General features: G+C 42.6%; 1 protein-coding gene across 1 annotated transcript in view; it reads right to left on the bottom strand.

The window, feature by feature from the left end:
• LOC128661515 (uncharacterized) overlaps nucleotides 1-15593 on the bottom strand; it is a 309387-nt gene that overhangs the window by 230379 nt on the left and 63415 nt on the right. The window contains exon 12 of the mRNA XM_053715765.1: nucleotides 7719-7841. Within this exon, the coding sequence (XP_053571740.1) occupies nucleotides 7719-7841 (123 nt within the window). The remainder of the gene's footprint in view (nucleotides 1-7718; nucleotides 7842-15593) is intronic.

Raw genomic sequence — 15593 nt, 5'->3', positions numbered from 1 at the left:
CATCTCTCTCTCTCTCCATCTCTCTCTCTCTCCATCTCTCTCTCTCTCCATCTCTCTCTCTCTCCATCTCTCTCTCTCTCCATCTCTCTCTCTCTCCATCTCTCTCTCTCTCCATCTCTCTCTCTCTCTCCATCTCTCTCTCTCTCCATCTCTCTCTCTCTCCATCTCTCTCTCTCTCCATCTCTCTCTCTCTCCATCTCTCTCTCTCTCCATCTCTCTCTCTCTCCATCTCTCTCTCTCTCCATCTCTCTCTCTCTACATCTCTCTCTCTCTCTCTACATCTCTCTCTCTCTCTCTACATCTACCTCTCTCTCTCTACATCTCTCTCTCTCTCTCTACATCTACCTCTCTCTCTCTACATCTCTCTCTCTCTCTCTACATCTCTCTCTCTCTCTACATCTACCTCTCTCTCTCTACATCTCTCTCTCTCTCTCTACATCTCTCTCTCTCTCTCTACATCTCTCTCTCCTCTCTCTCTACATCTCTCTCTCTCTCTCTCTACATCTCTCTCTCTCTCTCTGCTACATTCCTCTCTCTCTCTCTCTCTACATCTCTCTCTCTCTCTCTACATCTCTCTCTCTCTCTACATCTCTCTCCTCTCTACATCTCTCTTCCTCTCTACATCTCTCTCCCTCTCTACATCTCTCTCCCTCTCTACATCTCTCTTCTCATCTCTCCTCCTACATCTCTCCTCTCTCTACATCTCTCTCTCTCTACATCTCTCTCTCTCTCTTCTCTCTCTCTCTCTCACATCTCTCTCTTCTACATCTCTCTCTCTTCTCTCTCTCTCTTCTCTACATCTCTCTCTCTCTCTCTACATCTCTCTCTCTCTCTCTACATCTCTCTCTCTCTCTACATCTCTCTCTCTCTCTCTACATCTCTCTCTCTCTCTACATCTCTCTCTCTCTCTACATCTCTCTCTCTCTCTACATCTCTCTCTCTCTACATCTCTCTCTCTCTCTACATCTCTCTCTCTCTCTCTCTCTCTACATCTCTCTCTCTCTCTACATCTCTCTCTCTCTACATCTCTCTCTCTCTACATCTCTCTCTCTCTCTACATCTCTCTCTCTCTCTACATCTCTCTCTCTCTCTACATCTCTCTCTCTCTCTCTACATCTCTCTCTCTCTCTCTCTACATCTCTCTCTCTCTCTCTCTACATCTCTCTCTATCTCTCTACATCTCTCTCTCTCTCTCTACATCTCTCTCTCTCTCTCTCTACATCTCTCTCTCTCTCTCTCTACATCTCTCTCTCTCTCTACATCTCTCTCTCTCTCTACATCTCTCTCTCTCTCTCTACATCTCTCTCTCTCTCTATCTATCTCTCTCTCTCTCTACATCTCTCTCTCTCTCTACATCTCTCTCTCTCTCTACATCTCTCTCTCTCTCTACATCTCTCTCTCTCTCTCTACATCTCTCTCTCTCTCTATATCTCTCTCTCTCTCTACATCTCTCTCTCTCTCTACATCTCTCTCTCTCTCTACATCTCTCTCTCTCTCTCTACATCTCTCTCTCTCTCTACATCTCTCTCTCTCTCTACATCTCTCTCTCTCTATCTATCTCTCTCTCTCTCTATCTATCTCTCTCTCTCTATCTATCTCTCTCTCTCTATCTCTCTCTCTCTCTATATCTATCTCTCTCTCTATATCTATCTCTCTCTCTATATCTATCTCTCTCTCTATATCTATCTCTCTCTCTACATCTCTCTCTCTCTCTATATCTCTCTCTCTCTCTATATCTCTCTCTCTCTCTATATCTCTCTCTCTCTCTATATCTCTCTCTCTCTCTATATCTCTCTCTCTCTCTACATCTCTCTCTCTCTCTATATCTATCTCTCTCTCTATATCTATCTCTCTCTCTATATCTATCTCTCTCTCTATATCTCTCTCTCTCTCTATATCTATCTCTCTCTCTATATCTATCTCTCTCTCTATATCTATCTCTCTCTCTATATCTATCTCTCTCTCTATATCTATCTCTCTCTCTATATCTATCTCTCTCTCTATATCTATCTCTCTCTCTATATCTATCTCTCTCTCTATATCTATCTCTCTCTCTATATCTATCTCTCTCTCTATATCTATCTCTCTCTCTATATCTATCTCTCTCTCTATATCTATCTCTCTCTCTATATCTATCTCTCTATATCTATCTCTCTCTATATCTCTCTCTCTCTCTCTATATCTCTCTCTCTCTCTATATCTATCTCTCTCTCTATATCTATCTCTCTCTCTATATCTATCTCTCTCTCTATATCTATCTCTCTCTCTATATCTATCTCTCTCTCTATATCTATCTCTCTCTCTATATCTATCTCTCTCTCTATATCTATCTCTCTCTATCTATCTCTCTCTCTATATCTATCTCTCTCTCTATATCTATCTCTCTCTCTATATCTATCTCTCTCTCTATATCTATCTCTCTCTCTATATCTATCTCTCTCTCTATATCTATCTCTATCTCTCTCTCTATATCTATCTCTCTCTCTATATCTATCTCTCTCTCTATATCTATCTCTCTCTCTATATCTATCTCTCTCTCTATATCTATCTCTCTCTCTATATCTATCTCTCTCTCTATATCTATCTCTCTCTCTATATCTATCTCTCTCTCTATATCTATCTCTCTCTCTATATCTATCTCTCTCTCTATATCTATCTCTCTCTCTATATCTATCTCTCTCTCTATATCTATCTCTCTCTCTATATCTATCTATCTCTCTCTCTATATCTATCTCTCTCTCTCTCTATATATATCTCTCAAACACAAATTATGCTTACCTGATAATTTCCTTTCCTTCTCTATGAGGAGAGGACACAGCATCATTCCTTACCGTTGGGAAATACTGAACCTGGCCCCCAGGATGAGGCAAAGACACCCCAGCCAAAGGCTTAAATACTCCCCCTACTTCCCCTCATATCCCAGTCATTCTGCAAAGGGAACAAGGAACATTAGGAGAAATGTCAGGGTATAAATGGTGCCGGAAGAGAAAAATACATTTTGGTCCGCCCATTAGGAGTATACGGTCGGGGGCCATGGACTCCTCATACAGAAGGAATTTATCAGGTAAGCATAAATTTATGTTTTCCTTCTTAAAATGAGGAGAGTCCACGGCATCATTCCTTACTGTTGGGGAAACTATACCCAAGCTCTAGGGGACACTGAATGATAACGGGAGGGGTAAAGACGGACCCTAATCTGAGGGCACCACAGCCTGTAAAACCTGTCACCAAAAGCTGCTTCAGTCGAAGCAAAAACGTAAAATTTGTAGAATTTTGAAAAAGTATGCAAGGAGGACCAGGAAGCCGCCTTACAAATCTGATCCATAGAGGCCTCATTCTTAAAAGGCCCAAGAGGAAGTCACTACTCTAGTGGAATGAGCCTTTATCATCTGAGGAGGTCTAAGTCCCGCTGACTCGTAAGATAAGCGTATAACACTCCTCAACCAAAAAGATAAGTCGAAGAAGCCTTCAGACCCTTACACTTCCCAGAATAGATAAACAAGGAAGTTTGCCTAAAATCCTTAGTAGCTTGAAGATAAAACTTCAAAGCTCGAACCACATCCAGATTATGAAGTAAACGTTCCTTCGAAGGAGGAGGATTAGGACATAAGAAAGGAACCACAATCTCCTGATTGATGTTACGATTAGACACCATCTTAGGCAGAAAACCCAAGAGGGTACGTAGGACAGCCTTATCAGTGTGGAACACCAGATAAGGAGGCACACATTGCAAGGCAGCAATTTCAGAAAATCTGCGAGCCGACGCAATAGCCAAAAGAACCTTCCAGTACAACAATTTAATCTCAACCGAATGCATAGGCTCACACGGAGCCCAATGTAAAAACTTTAGAACAAGATTCAAACTCCAAGGTGGAGCGTTAGATCTAAACACAGGTCTGATACTGATCAGAACCTTAACTAAGGATTGCACGTCAGGAAGCTCTGCAAGCCTCTTGTGCAGTAAAACAGAAAGGGACGAAACCTGTCCCCTCAGGGAACTGGCAGAAAGGCCCTTCTCCAGACCCTCCTGGAGAAAGGAAAGAATCCTGGCAGCCTTAACCTTATGCAAGGCTAAACCACGCTCTTCACACCAGAATAAGTAAGCTCTCCACACCTTGATAGATGTGATGGAGTAACAGGCTTACGAGCCTGAATGAGTGTCAATAACCCTTTTAAAGAAACCTATCTTGGCTAACACTAAGCATTCAATCTCCACGCAGTCAGCCTCAGAGAATATAGATTTTGAAGAACAAAGGACGCTGATCCAGCAGATCTCTGCAACAAGGTAACTTCCACTGAGGAGAGGAGAACATCCCCACCAGGTCCGCGGATCACATCCTTCGCGGCCACGATGGAGAAATCAGTATTATTGATGCCTGCTCCTGCTTGATGTGGGCCACTACACAAGGAAAAAGCGGTAACAGCAGAAAAATTTAAATTAGATTGAACCTCCAAGGCACTGCTAATGCATATATTACCTCTACCTGCGAATCCCTGGACTGCGACCCATATTTGGGTAGCTTGGGATGAAGACGGGACGCCATGAGATCTATCTCCAGCGTCCCCTACTTGTGGCAAATCTCCACAAACACCTCGGAATGGAGAGAACATTCCCCCCGATGAAAGGATTATCTGCTGAGGAAATCCGCTTCCCAGTTGTCCATACCCGGAATGTGGATCGCTGACAGCGAGCAGTTGTGGGCTTCCGCCCACTCCAGAACTCTAGATACTTTCCTCATTGCCAGGGAGCTCCTTGTTCGTCCCTGATGGTTGATGTAAGCCGCTGAGGTTATGTTGTCCGATTGGAATCTGATAAACTGGGACGAACCCAGAAGAGGCCAAGCCTTCAGAGCATTGAAGATCACTCTAAGTTCCAAAATGTTGATCGGGAGGAGTGATTCCTCTCAAGTCCACAGGCCCTGTGCCTTTCTGGCACCCCAAACAGCTCCCCATCCGGATAGACTTGGGTCCGTAATCACAATCTACCATGATGGTCTCAAGAAGGATTTCCCTTGGGGATCGGTTGTCCAGAGAAAGCTATGGAGACAGATCTCTAATGATAGCCATTTCACTGTCTCATAGTGCACAGCTGAAGTGGTCTAAGATGGAATCTGGCAAAAGGAATGACGTACATCCTGGACACCATTAGACCAATCGCCTCCATACAAGAAGCCACAGAGGGCCTTAAGGAGGTCTGGAGGGCAAGACAAGCGGAAGTTAGCTTGTAATGTCTCTCGTCTGTAAGGAACAACCTCATAGATATGGAGTCTAATATAGTACCCAGGAATTCCACCCTAGTACTGGGAATAAGAGCATAAGAATTAGAAAAGATTTTGAATTGTCTTCTGCCAGACTGGATGGTGCTTGAATCAGAATATTGTTCAAGTATGGAGCTACTGCTATACCTCTGGTTCTGGCCACTGCAAGCAGAGCCCCTTGAACCTTTGTAAAGGCTTCTCTCTTTTCTGGCCTTGAAGACAGGTTCGAGAGGAGGAATCTGCCCCTGGGTGGACGAGACTTGAAACCTATCTTGTATCCCTGAGCGATGACCTCCAGTACCCACAGGTCTTGCACATCCCCAAACCAATCGTCTGAAAAGAGCAACAGTCTGCCCCCTACATGATCCTGAGTCGGATCAGGGGGTGCCCCTTCATGCTGACTGTCTCGGCGGGCTTCTTGCTCTGCTTGGATTTATTCCAGGACTAAGCCGGCTTCCAAGTCCCCTTGGATTGCTCGGCTGCTGACATTGGGATTTATCTGAACAAACATTAGGACCATGTACCTTAGGTTTGTTCTTATCCTGCAGTAAAAAGGCACCTTTGCCTCCAGTAACTGGAGATAATGGAGTCCAGGCCTGGACCAAATAGAATCTTTCCCTTAAATGGGAGGGAAAGAAGTCTTGACCAGACCAGGACACCAGCCAGAGTGCCCTACGGGCTTTAACAGAAAAACCTGAAGCCTTAGCATTTAGGCAAATAATTTGCATCACAAATAAAAGAATTAGCCACCCTTAAGGCCTTAATTCTTTCCTGTATCACATCGAGGGGACCTTCCACCTCAATCAACTCAGATAAGGAGTCACACCAGTAGGTATCCGCTCCAGCAACCGCTGCAGCAGCCGGTTGTTGAAACATCTTTCTTAACAGAGTTTCTATCTTCTTATCCATGGGCTCGTTAAACAACAAACTATCCTCAAGCGGGATAGTAGTGCATTTAGAAAGCGTGGAGATAGCGCCATCCACTTTGGGGATGGAACCCCACAACTCCAATTGAGAGCCCGGGACCGGGAACAATTTCTTAAAGGAAGAAGGGGAAAATGAAGAACCAATTATTTCCCATTCATTCTTAATAATGTTCGCCATCTTTACGGGAACCGGGAAAGTTTGCGGTACAACCCTGTCCTCGTAGACCTGATCTAATTTAGGAATCAAAGGTTCCTCCGGCAATTTGGGCTCTGGAACCTCTAATGTAGCCAAAACTTCATTCAGCAGAAAGCGTAAATGCTCAATCCTAAATCTAAAGTCCGGTTCCCTGCAGCTGGAGTCTTAGAGGCAGCAGATTACGACCCAGAAATAGCACCCTCTGAAGTATCAGAGGCGCCTTCATCATCGGATAATCTTGTATCAGATAAATCTAATAAGCTAGTAGATGACCCCTGGGAAGGATAACAATATTTGACCTTTCGCTTGCGCTTAGCAGGGCGAGGCAAAGCACTAAAGGTCGCAGACACTGCCGTTTGTAACTGCTCAGTAAAGTCTGGTGGTAAAAGGCCCCCACCAGATGGAGGAGTAGGAGTGCTACGGGAAAGCTGCGTGTGTATTAGGACATGACTGTAGGGTGCATACCTCACGAGACAGAGACTCCTCAGAGGTGGACGGCTCAGTGGTATCAAACATTTTAAGCTTCTTTGAAATGATTACTTTATCAAGGCATGTGCAACATAGTTGAGCGGGCATACCGCGGCCTCCTCACAATATAGACAGGTACTAGATTTAGGTAAAGAGGGAGTACCCTCTAACGCATCAAATTCTCCATAGCTTGTGCTTACAAAGCAGACTATAGATTAATAATAAAAAACTGCACCTTTATACCCCCAATGCCTGGGGCACTTACCACCTCCTATGACGCAGGCCAAACAGAGAAAAACACTTTTTCTCCGGTAAACCGCACGGTTAGGAAAGGGGAAATAATTGTGACCAGACCCGGTCACGTGGTGCACAATGCAGGACCGCCCCTGCTATAATAGTAAAAAAGCGTGCCAAGCCTTTCAGAATGTGCAGCTCCCAAAATGAATGTAAAAAACCCTGTACGTTCCAACATCTGCCTGAGCCTCATCTCACACACGTCGCAGCATAATCAAATACATTTATGTGATTAATCCCCCCTGTTCAATAATCCCCCTTTGGAGATATTAACCCTTGATTCCAGCACGAGACAGAGAGAGCGCGAGACAGAGAGAGCGCGAGATATAGATAGAGAAAAGAGAGCGCGAGATATAGATAGAGAAAAGAGAGCGAGAGAGATATAGATAGAGAAAAGAGAGCGAGAGAGATATAGATAGAGAAAAGAGAGCGAGAGATTATATATACACACACATATATATATATATATATATATATATATATATATATATATATATATATATATATATATATATATATATATATATATATATATATATATATATACACACACACACATTTAAAAAGGATAATTACATTTGTTTTTTTCCTTCCTTTGGCATTCTCAATACTGAAAGCAATTTCCTTTAATTGTTTGAATGTCGCTCCATTATATACTCTGAATTTATTTGTGATGCCTTTTTCCGGGTGATGCCTGCTCTAAAAATAAAACAAAGAAAATTATACAAATTCATCAAGATCAATTCAATGAAAAAAACACACACTTAAAGCAGTTAAAATGACGGTCTACTACAGAATTGTTTTGATTTAAAAAGATAATCCCTTTATTACCCATTCCCCTGATTTGCATAACCAACAGTTATATTAATATACTTTTAACCTCTGTAGACTGCCCCCTTATTTCAGTTCTTTTGAGACTTGCATTTAGCCAATCAGTGCCCTCATTTGTAACTCCATGGGCGCGGTCACAATGTTATCTGTATAGCACACATGAAAATCTGCCCTCTAGCGGTGAAATATTGCCAAATGCATTGAAATATGGGGTGTTGGCCATGAAGTGCTTATAAATTTGCATATGAGCCTACCCAGGTTTAGCTTTAAACAAAGAATACCAAGAGAACAAAGAAAATTTGATAAAAGTAAATTGGAAAGTTGTTTAAAATTGCATTCCCTATATGAAAGTTTAATTTTGACAAAACTGACCCTTTAGGGTTAGTAAAATGTTTAATTGCATGTAGCAAAACATATTTCCAAAATCCTTTTTTATATGAAAGCAGATGTAATTTAGTGGTTTATTATGTATTCCATTTTTAGATATTGCCTGCTTTTCCTAAAAAAAAGGAAAATTTATGCTTACCTGAAAAATTTATTTCTTTTTTGACACAATGAGTCCACGGATCATCTTAATTACTAATGGGATATTCACCTCCTGGTCAGCAGGAGGCGGCAAAGAGCGCCACAGCAGAGCTGCCAAACAGCTCCTCCCCTCCCACTCCAGTCATTCGACCGAAGTTAAGGAAAGAAAGGAAAAGCCAAGGTGCAGAGGTAGTTTACAATATCCCACAACCTGTCTTACAAGAACAGGGCGGGCCGTGGACTCATCGTGTCAAAAAAGAAATAAATTTATCAAGTAAGCATAAATTTTCTTTTTTATGACACGACTCCACGGTCCATCTTAATTACTAATGGGATTCAATACCCAAGCTAGAGTACACAGATGATACGGGAGGGACAAGACAGGGAACCTAAACGGAAAGCACCACTGCTTGAAGAACTTTTTTCCGAAAAGCGGCCTCAGCCGAGGCAAAAGTGTCAAATGAGTAAAACTTTGAAAAAGTGTGAAGAGAGGACCAAGTTGCAGCCTTGCAAATCTGTTCCACAGAAGCCTCATTTTTGAATGCCCATCAGGAAGCAACAGCCCTCGTGGAATGAGCTGTAACCCTCTCGGGAGGCTGCTGTCCAGCAGTCTCATATGCAAAATGTATGATGCTCTTCAGCCAAAAAGAAAGCAGTAGCCTTAGCTTTCTGTCCCTTAAGTTTTCCTGAGAAAAATCACAAACAAAGAAAAAGACTGACTAAAGTCCTTAGTCGCCTGCAGGTAAAACTTTAAAGCACGGACTACGTCCAAATTGTGCAGAAGTCGTTCTTTTTGAGAAGAATTAGGACACAAAGAAGGAACAACACTCTCCTGATTAACGTTCCGATCAGAAACAACCTTAGGAAGAAATCCTAATATAGTACGTAAAACTACCTTATCAGAATGAAAAATAAGGTAAGGGGAATCATACTGCAATGCCGAGAGCTCTGACACTCTGCGAGACGAAGACTAGCAACAAGAAATAAAGCTTTCCAAGATAACTTAATATCTAAGGAATGCATAGGCTCAAAATGGAGACCCTTGAAGAACCTTAAGAACTAAATTCAGACTCCATGGAGGAGTAACTGGTTTGAACACAGGCCTGATCCTGACCAAGGCCTGACAAAAAGTTTGTACATCTGGTACATCTGCCAGACGTTTGTGTAACAAAATAGATAAGGCAGAAATTTGACCCTTTAGGGAACTTGTCGATAATCCTGTCTCCAAACCCTCTTGGAGAAGGGACAAAATTCTAGGAATCCTAACTACTCCATGAGTAGCCCTTGGATTCACACCAATAGAGATATTTATGTCATATTTTATGGTAAATCTTTCTAGTTACAGGTTTACGAGCCTGAACCATGGTCTCTATGACCGGAGTCAGAAAAGCCCCGCTTGGATAAAATTAGGCGTATCTCCAAGCAGTCAGCTTCAGAGAAACTAGATTTGGGTAAAAGAAGGGTCCTTGATTAGAAGGTCCTTCCTCAACGGAAGTCTCCAAGGTGGCAGAGACGACATGTCCACCAGAACTGCATACCAAATCCTGCAAGGCCAAGCCGGTGCAATGAGGATCATTGATGCCATCTCCTGCTTGATTTGAGCAATGACCCGAGGCAAAAAGAGCAAAACGGAGAAAATAGGTATGCTACACTGAAGGTCTAAGGGACCGCCAGAGCATCTATCAATTCCGCCGAGGGGTCCCTGGACCTCGACCCGTATCTCGGGAGCTTGGCATTCTTTCGAGATGCCATGAGATCCAATTCCTGCTGACCCCCACTTGAGAATCAGGCCGGAGAACACTTCCGGATGGAGTTCCCACTCCCCCGGATGAAAGGTCTGCCTGCTCAGGAAGTCCGCCTCCCAGTTATCCACTGACTGGAACCTGATAAACCGGACCAAAGCTAACTGAGGCCAGGCCAGAAGAGCATTGAAGATCCCTCTCAGCTCCCGAATGTTTATAGGAAGAAGAGATTCTGACTAAATCCAAACCCCAAGTCTTTAAAGGGACAGTTCACCCAAAAACTCTCCCCTTTAAATTATTCCCAATGATCCTTTCTACCTGCTAGAGTGTATTAAATTGGTTGCAAGTAGCTCCTTTACTCATATTTCAGCATTTGAAATAGCTGATTTAGCTTGTGGTTTCCCAACCTATACTGAAAGTTTTGATACTGGCGTATACGCTATTGACAAGCCTAAGTAAACACAGCCAGCAGAAGAGATTACACCCTCAGTGGGGGGCATGATAGTTAAGTAATAAAATGATAATTTTCCATTGTTCTCTCTATGTATTGAGTTGGTGTTTCAGACAAATATAAGATAAGGAAGCAAGTCTGTGTACATAAAAGTGATAACATAATGAGATCTGATATTACCTGAAGCTCAACCCATTGTAATAGGCTGTGGTTTCAAAGCACAAACCCAGCTACTTCAGATACACAAATAAACCCAAAAATGCAATTTCTCAAATATTTTATACTCTGCAGTTGGTATAACAAGTCATTTAAAATACATTTATAGAAAAACAATTTTACAGTGTACTGTCCCTTTAAGGAGCCCCAGACTGCTACCCATCCTAGAAGGCTGGCGTTTGTTGTCACAATCACCCAAGATGGTCTGCGAAAGCCATTAAACCATTGAAAACCATTGAAGTGAATCCTTTCGAGGAGACAAAATCGGCATAATCTCCGTTCCATTGCCTGAGAATGTCTAACTGCAGATGTCTGAGATGGAACCGAGCAAACGGGATGATGTCCATTGCCGCCACCATCAGCCCAATTACCTTCATGCACTGAGCCACTGACGGCCGAGGAGTGGACTGAAGGGCTTGACAAGTAGCCAAAATCCTTGATTTCCTGACTTCTGTCAGAAAAATCTTCATAGATAAGGAATCTATTATGGTTCCCAAGAAAGTTACCATTGTATTTGGGACTAAGGAACTCTTTTCCAATTTAACCTTCCACCCGTGAGATCACAGGAAAGATAACATGTCCGTGGGGGATCCTGCTTGTTGTGAGGATGTCGTCCAGACTAGGATGTCGTCCAGATAGGGCGCCACTGCAATGCCCCGTAACCAAAGCACCGCCAACAGCGAACTCAGAACCCTTAGAAAATTCTGGTAGCTGTGGCAAGACCGAAGGGAAGAGCCACGAACTGGAAGTGTTTGTCCAAAAAGGCAAACCTTAGGAACTTGTGATGATCCCTGTGAATGGAAACATGCAGGTACGCTTCCTTTAAATCCACTGTTGTCATAAATTGACACTCTTGGACCAGAGGGAGAATGGAATAGTTAGTTTCCCTCTTGAAGGACGGTACACTGAGGAATTTGTTTAGACTCTTGAGATCTAAAATTGGTCTGAAGGTTCCCTCTTTTTTGGGAACCACAAACAGATTGGAATAAAGTCCCAGAACCTGTTCCCGTATCAGAATAGGAACCATCACTCCCATGTCGGAGAGGTCTCTTACACACAGTGTAAGAACGCCTCTCCTTTTGTCTGGTCTAAAGATAATCTTGAAAGCAGAAACCTGACTCTCGGAGGAAAGCCTTTAAACACTAGGTTGTATCCCTGGTACACTATGTCTACTGCCCAGGGATCTAGAACCTCTCAAGCCCAAGCGAAGTAGTAAAGTCTGCCCCCTACCAGATCCAGTCACGGATTGGGGGCATGCACTTCATGCTGTCTTTGATTCAATAGCAGGCTTCTTGGATTGTTTCCCCTTACTCCAAGACTGATTGGGTATCCATGAAGGTTTAGACTGTTTCTGCTTGGAAGCGGAAGAATTTCCCTTGAAATTTCGAAAGGAACGAAAATTACTCTGACGTCCCTTTTGTTTGTTTCTCTTATCCTGCGGGAGGAGATGACCCTTACCTCCCGTAATATCAGAAATGATCTCCGTCAAGCCCAGTCCAAGCAAGAACTTCCCCTTGTAAGGAATCGCTAGGATACATCCGCAGACCAAGGTTTTAACCATAAGGCACTGCGAGCTAGAACAGAGAAACCTGAAATCTTTGCTCCCAGTTTGAGAACTTGAAGGGAAGCATCCGTAATAAAGGAATTAGCCAATTTAAGAGCTGTAATCCTATCCTGGATTTCATCCAGGGAAGTGTCAGTCCTGATAGCATCAGACAACGCATCAAACCAATATGCCGCCGCTCTAGTGATGGTAGCAATGCACACAGCTAGCTGCCATTGTAAACCCTGGTGTACATACATCCTTTTGAGTAATCCCTCTAACTATCCATAGGATCTTTAAACTATCCCCTATAGGAATAATAGTTCTCTTGGCTAAAGTGGAAACCGCTCCTTCCACCTTGGGAACTGTCTGCCAAGCTTCCTTGACAGCGTCAGCTATGGGAGACATCTTTTTAAATCTAGGAGATGGAGAAAAAGGGATACCTGATCTCTCCTACTCCTTAGTAATAATCTCAGAAGCTCGGTCTGGAACCGGAAAAACATCTAAGGTAGGAACCTCAAAATATTTAAGCTTACTGGATTTTTTTAGAGTTAATAACGGCCGTGGAGTCGGTGTCATCCAAAGTACCTAAAACCTCCTTAAGTAGTAGACGGAGGTGTTCTAGCTTAAACCTGAAAGAAACTACCTCAGTATCAGTAAGAGGAATCATACTATCCGAATCTGAAATGTCACCCTCAGACACTACCGCGGTATCCTCCCCTTCAGACTTCTAGGAGGGAGCATTCTCAATAGCAAGGACTCCGTCAGAAACCTCTCTGATTTTCCTCTTTACGCTTTCCTTGCAACATTGGAAAAGCAGACAACGCATCTGAAACTGCAGAAGACATAATGGGAAGCAATGTCTTTTAAAGTAACCACAGCAAGGAGTTATAGAGGCGGCGCAGGGCACTGCTTGTGAGGGCGGTAAACCTTGGGACGCTTGAGGAAAAAGATGCAGCATAGATTGATCATTGGCATTAAACTCCTGAACAGCATCCTTTTTAGTAAATGATGGTTCAGTAAAAAAAGTATTTCCCTGTAGCTTAAGGTCCTCTACACGAGGAACAAAAAGGGATTGGTGGTTCCACATTGGCATTAAAGCATAAAGAACAAGTGACGGACTCTTGGTCCATATTAACTTTACAGTGGGTCACAAAATTTGGCAATTTTTGTGAACAATTTTAAATGGTAAAACTTTTTATTATTATTTATTATTATTCTTACTGCAAAATATAAATAGACCTAAGAACGCCTCCACACCTCAGCAGTACTTTGCTGAGGTACCTATCTGATTGGAGAAACGACTCTCACAACATAGGCAGTAGCTGTAGAAACCGGATCTCTGCCGGTTAACACACGCATCAAACTTCGTTATGAATGTGTGGCTGTTCTCCCGCTCTACACCCACTACCAGAGATGCGAAGCAGAAATTCAGACAAGCCATTTTTAATACCAAGTGCGAAGTTACCACAGAACGGAAAGAACGTCAAAAAGGGCACGCAATGCTCTCCCTCTAGTCCCGCCCATCGTGGGCGTGCTAAATTCAGCCATCTCCCGGTCGCATGTGATATTAAAAGCGTTGGGAGATGAGAACCACCAACAGCCAATGTGTTCAGCCCCAGTGCCTGCGCCTACACTGTCAATAAAGTCCCCATCCATGAGAACTCATTATCCCATCATAAGTAAAGTGCCACCGTTTCTGAGAACAGTCCCCCAGATACTAGGTTAGCACTTACCTCCTCATCTGCCCGACAGTGAAGGCAGCTCCAGGTTTAAGAGGTCCTCTCCTCCTATGGACCTGTGATAAAGGAAAAGACTGAGTAAGATCCATCAGTCTTTCAGAAGTAGGGCAGCATCAATATGGGAGGCGCAGTGAGAATTATGTGCTACAAGTTACCATTGCTCTACTGAAGAGACTGATTTGGACTACGGCTACACCCTAGAACAAAGCAGCACAATCTTGCACTACTTTAAAAATAATAAACTCTTGATTGAAGAATCTATACTAACACCTCACTTTACCACTTCCTATCATTAACCTAGGCAAAGAGAATGACTGGAGTGGGAGGGGAGGAGCAGTTTGGCAGCTCTGCTGTGGTGCTCTTTGCCGCCTCCTGCTGACCAGGAGGTGAATATCCCATTATTAAGATGATCCGTGGAATCATTGTGTCATAAAGAAAAAAAATGCCACTGTCCCCAGATAGGCTGCAGCGCATGCAAAAAACTTCAGGTTTCAAACAATGCAGCATTCTATACGATTGCTCATTTATATCCGTCCCTAAATGCCCTAGGAAAGGAGATAAGAGGGGCAATGTCTTGGAATGCAAAGCAAACCATACTAAATGCCTTAAAATCATGTGTTTTACATTCAGATCTACTGCAACTGAGTGCTTAATTTCTGACATACAGTATTACCTAAATATAAAATAACGTCACTATTTAAATAGTAATCAATGGATTTCAAGCTGGATTACTTGGAATCAAAGAAACCAATTTAATTAATTGCACATGGAGATGAAGGGTTCACCATAACCTACCTACTATAAATCAATGCCAAAGAAAGGAGTCTCCTGCCTGGGTAGATTAAGAATGATTAGCAATCATCAGTATTGCTGACAAAATTCTAGTGTGTAAAATGAAAACATTTCTTTGTTTTTTTTAACGTGGTTTGGTTTCAAAACCACGTCCATATGTTCAAAGTAACCCGCATATTTTCTTACTTATTCAAAAAGAAATTAATGTGTATTAAGTGCATGGATGTGTTTTACCTGAATTAGTAAAAAAAAGTGTTTAATTTTTCTTAATGGGATATTGTAAACTAGATTTTTCTTTGCATATGTTTTGTAGATCCATTTATATAGCCCATCTGGGAGTGTTATTTAAAAATAAACAAAAACTATACATTTTTTTAAAAAAAAACTGCTGATTTTTTGGGTCCTAACCAAGCCCCAAAGCTTTAGATGTATACTGATGGCTACAGCTTCCCACATTCTCCTGTTTTTATAATGGGTCATATGCAGGAGAGAGGGGGGGGGGGCTGCTATTCTTGCTTTCTCAGCCCATTTCAGTGGATGTCCCAGCATAACCTCATCAACAGTGCTAAATTAGGAGCTTCTACGAAAATTTTTAAAGCTTTTTATACT

The sequence above is a fragment of the Bombina bombina genome, chromosome 5 (assembly GCF_027579735.1).
Source record: "Bombina bombina isolate aBomBom1 chromosome 5, aBomBom1.pri, whole genome shotgun sequence".
In the NCBI taxonomy this organism is placed as follows: Eukaryota; Metazoa; Chordata; class Amphibia; order Anura; family Bombinatoridae; genus Bombina; species Bombina bombina.
This window is presented reverse-complemented; position numbering and strand designations above follow the sequence as displayed.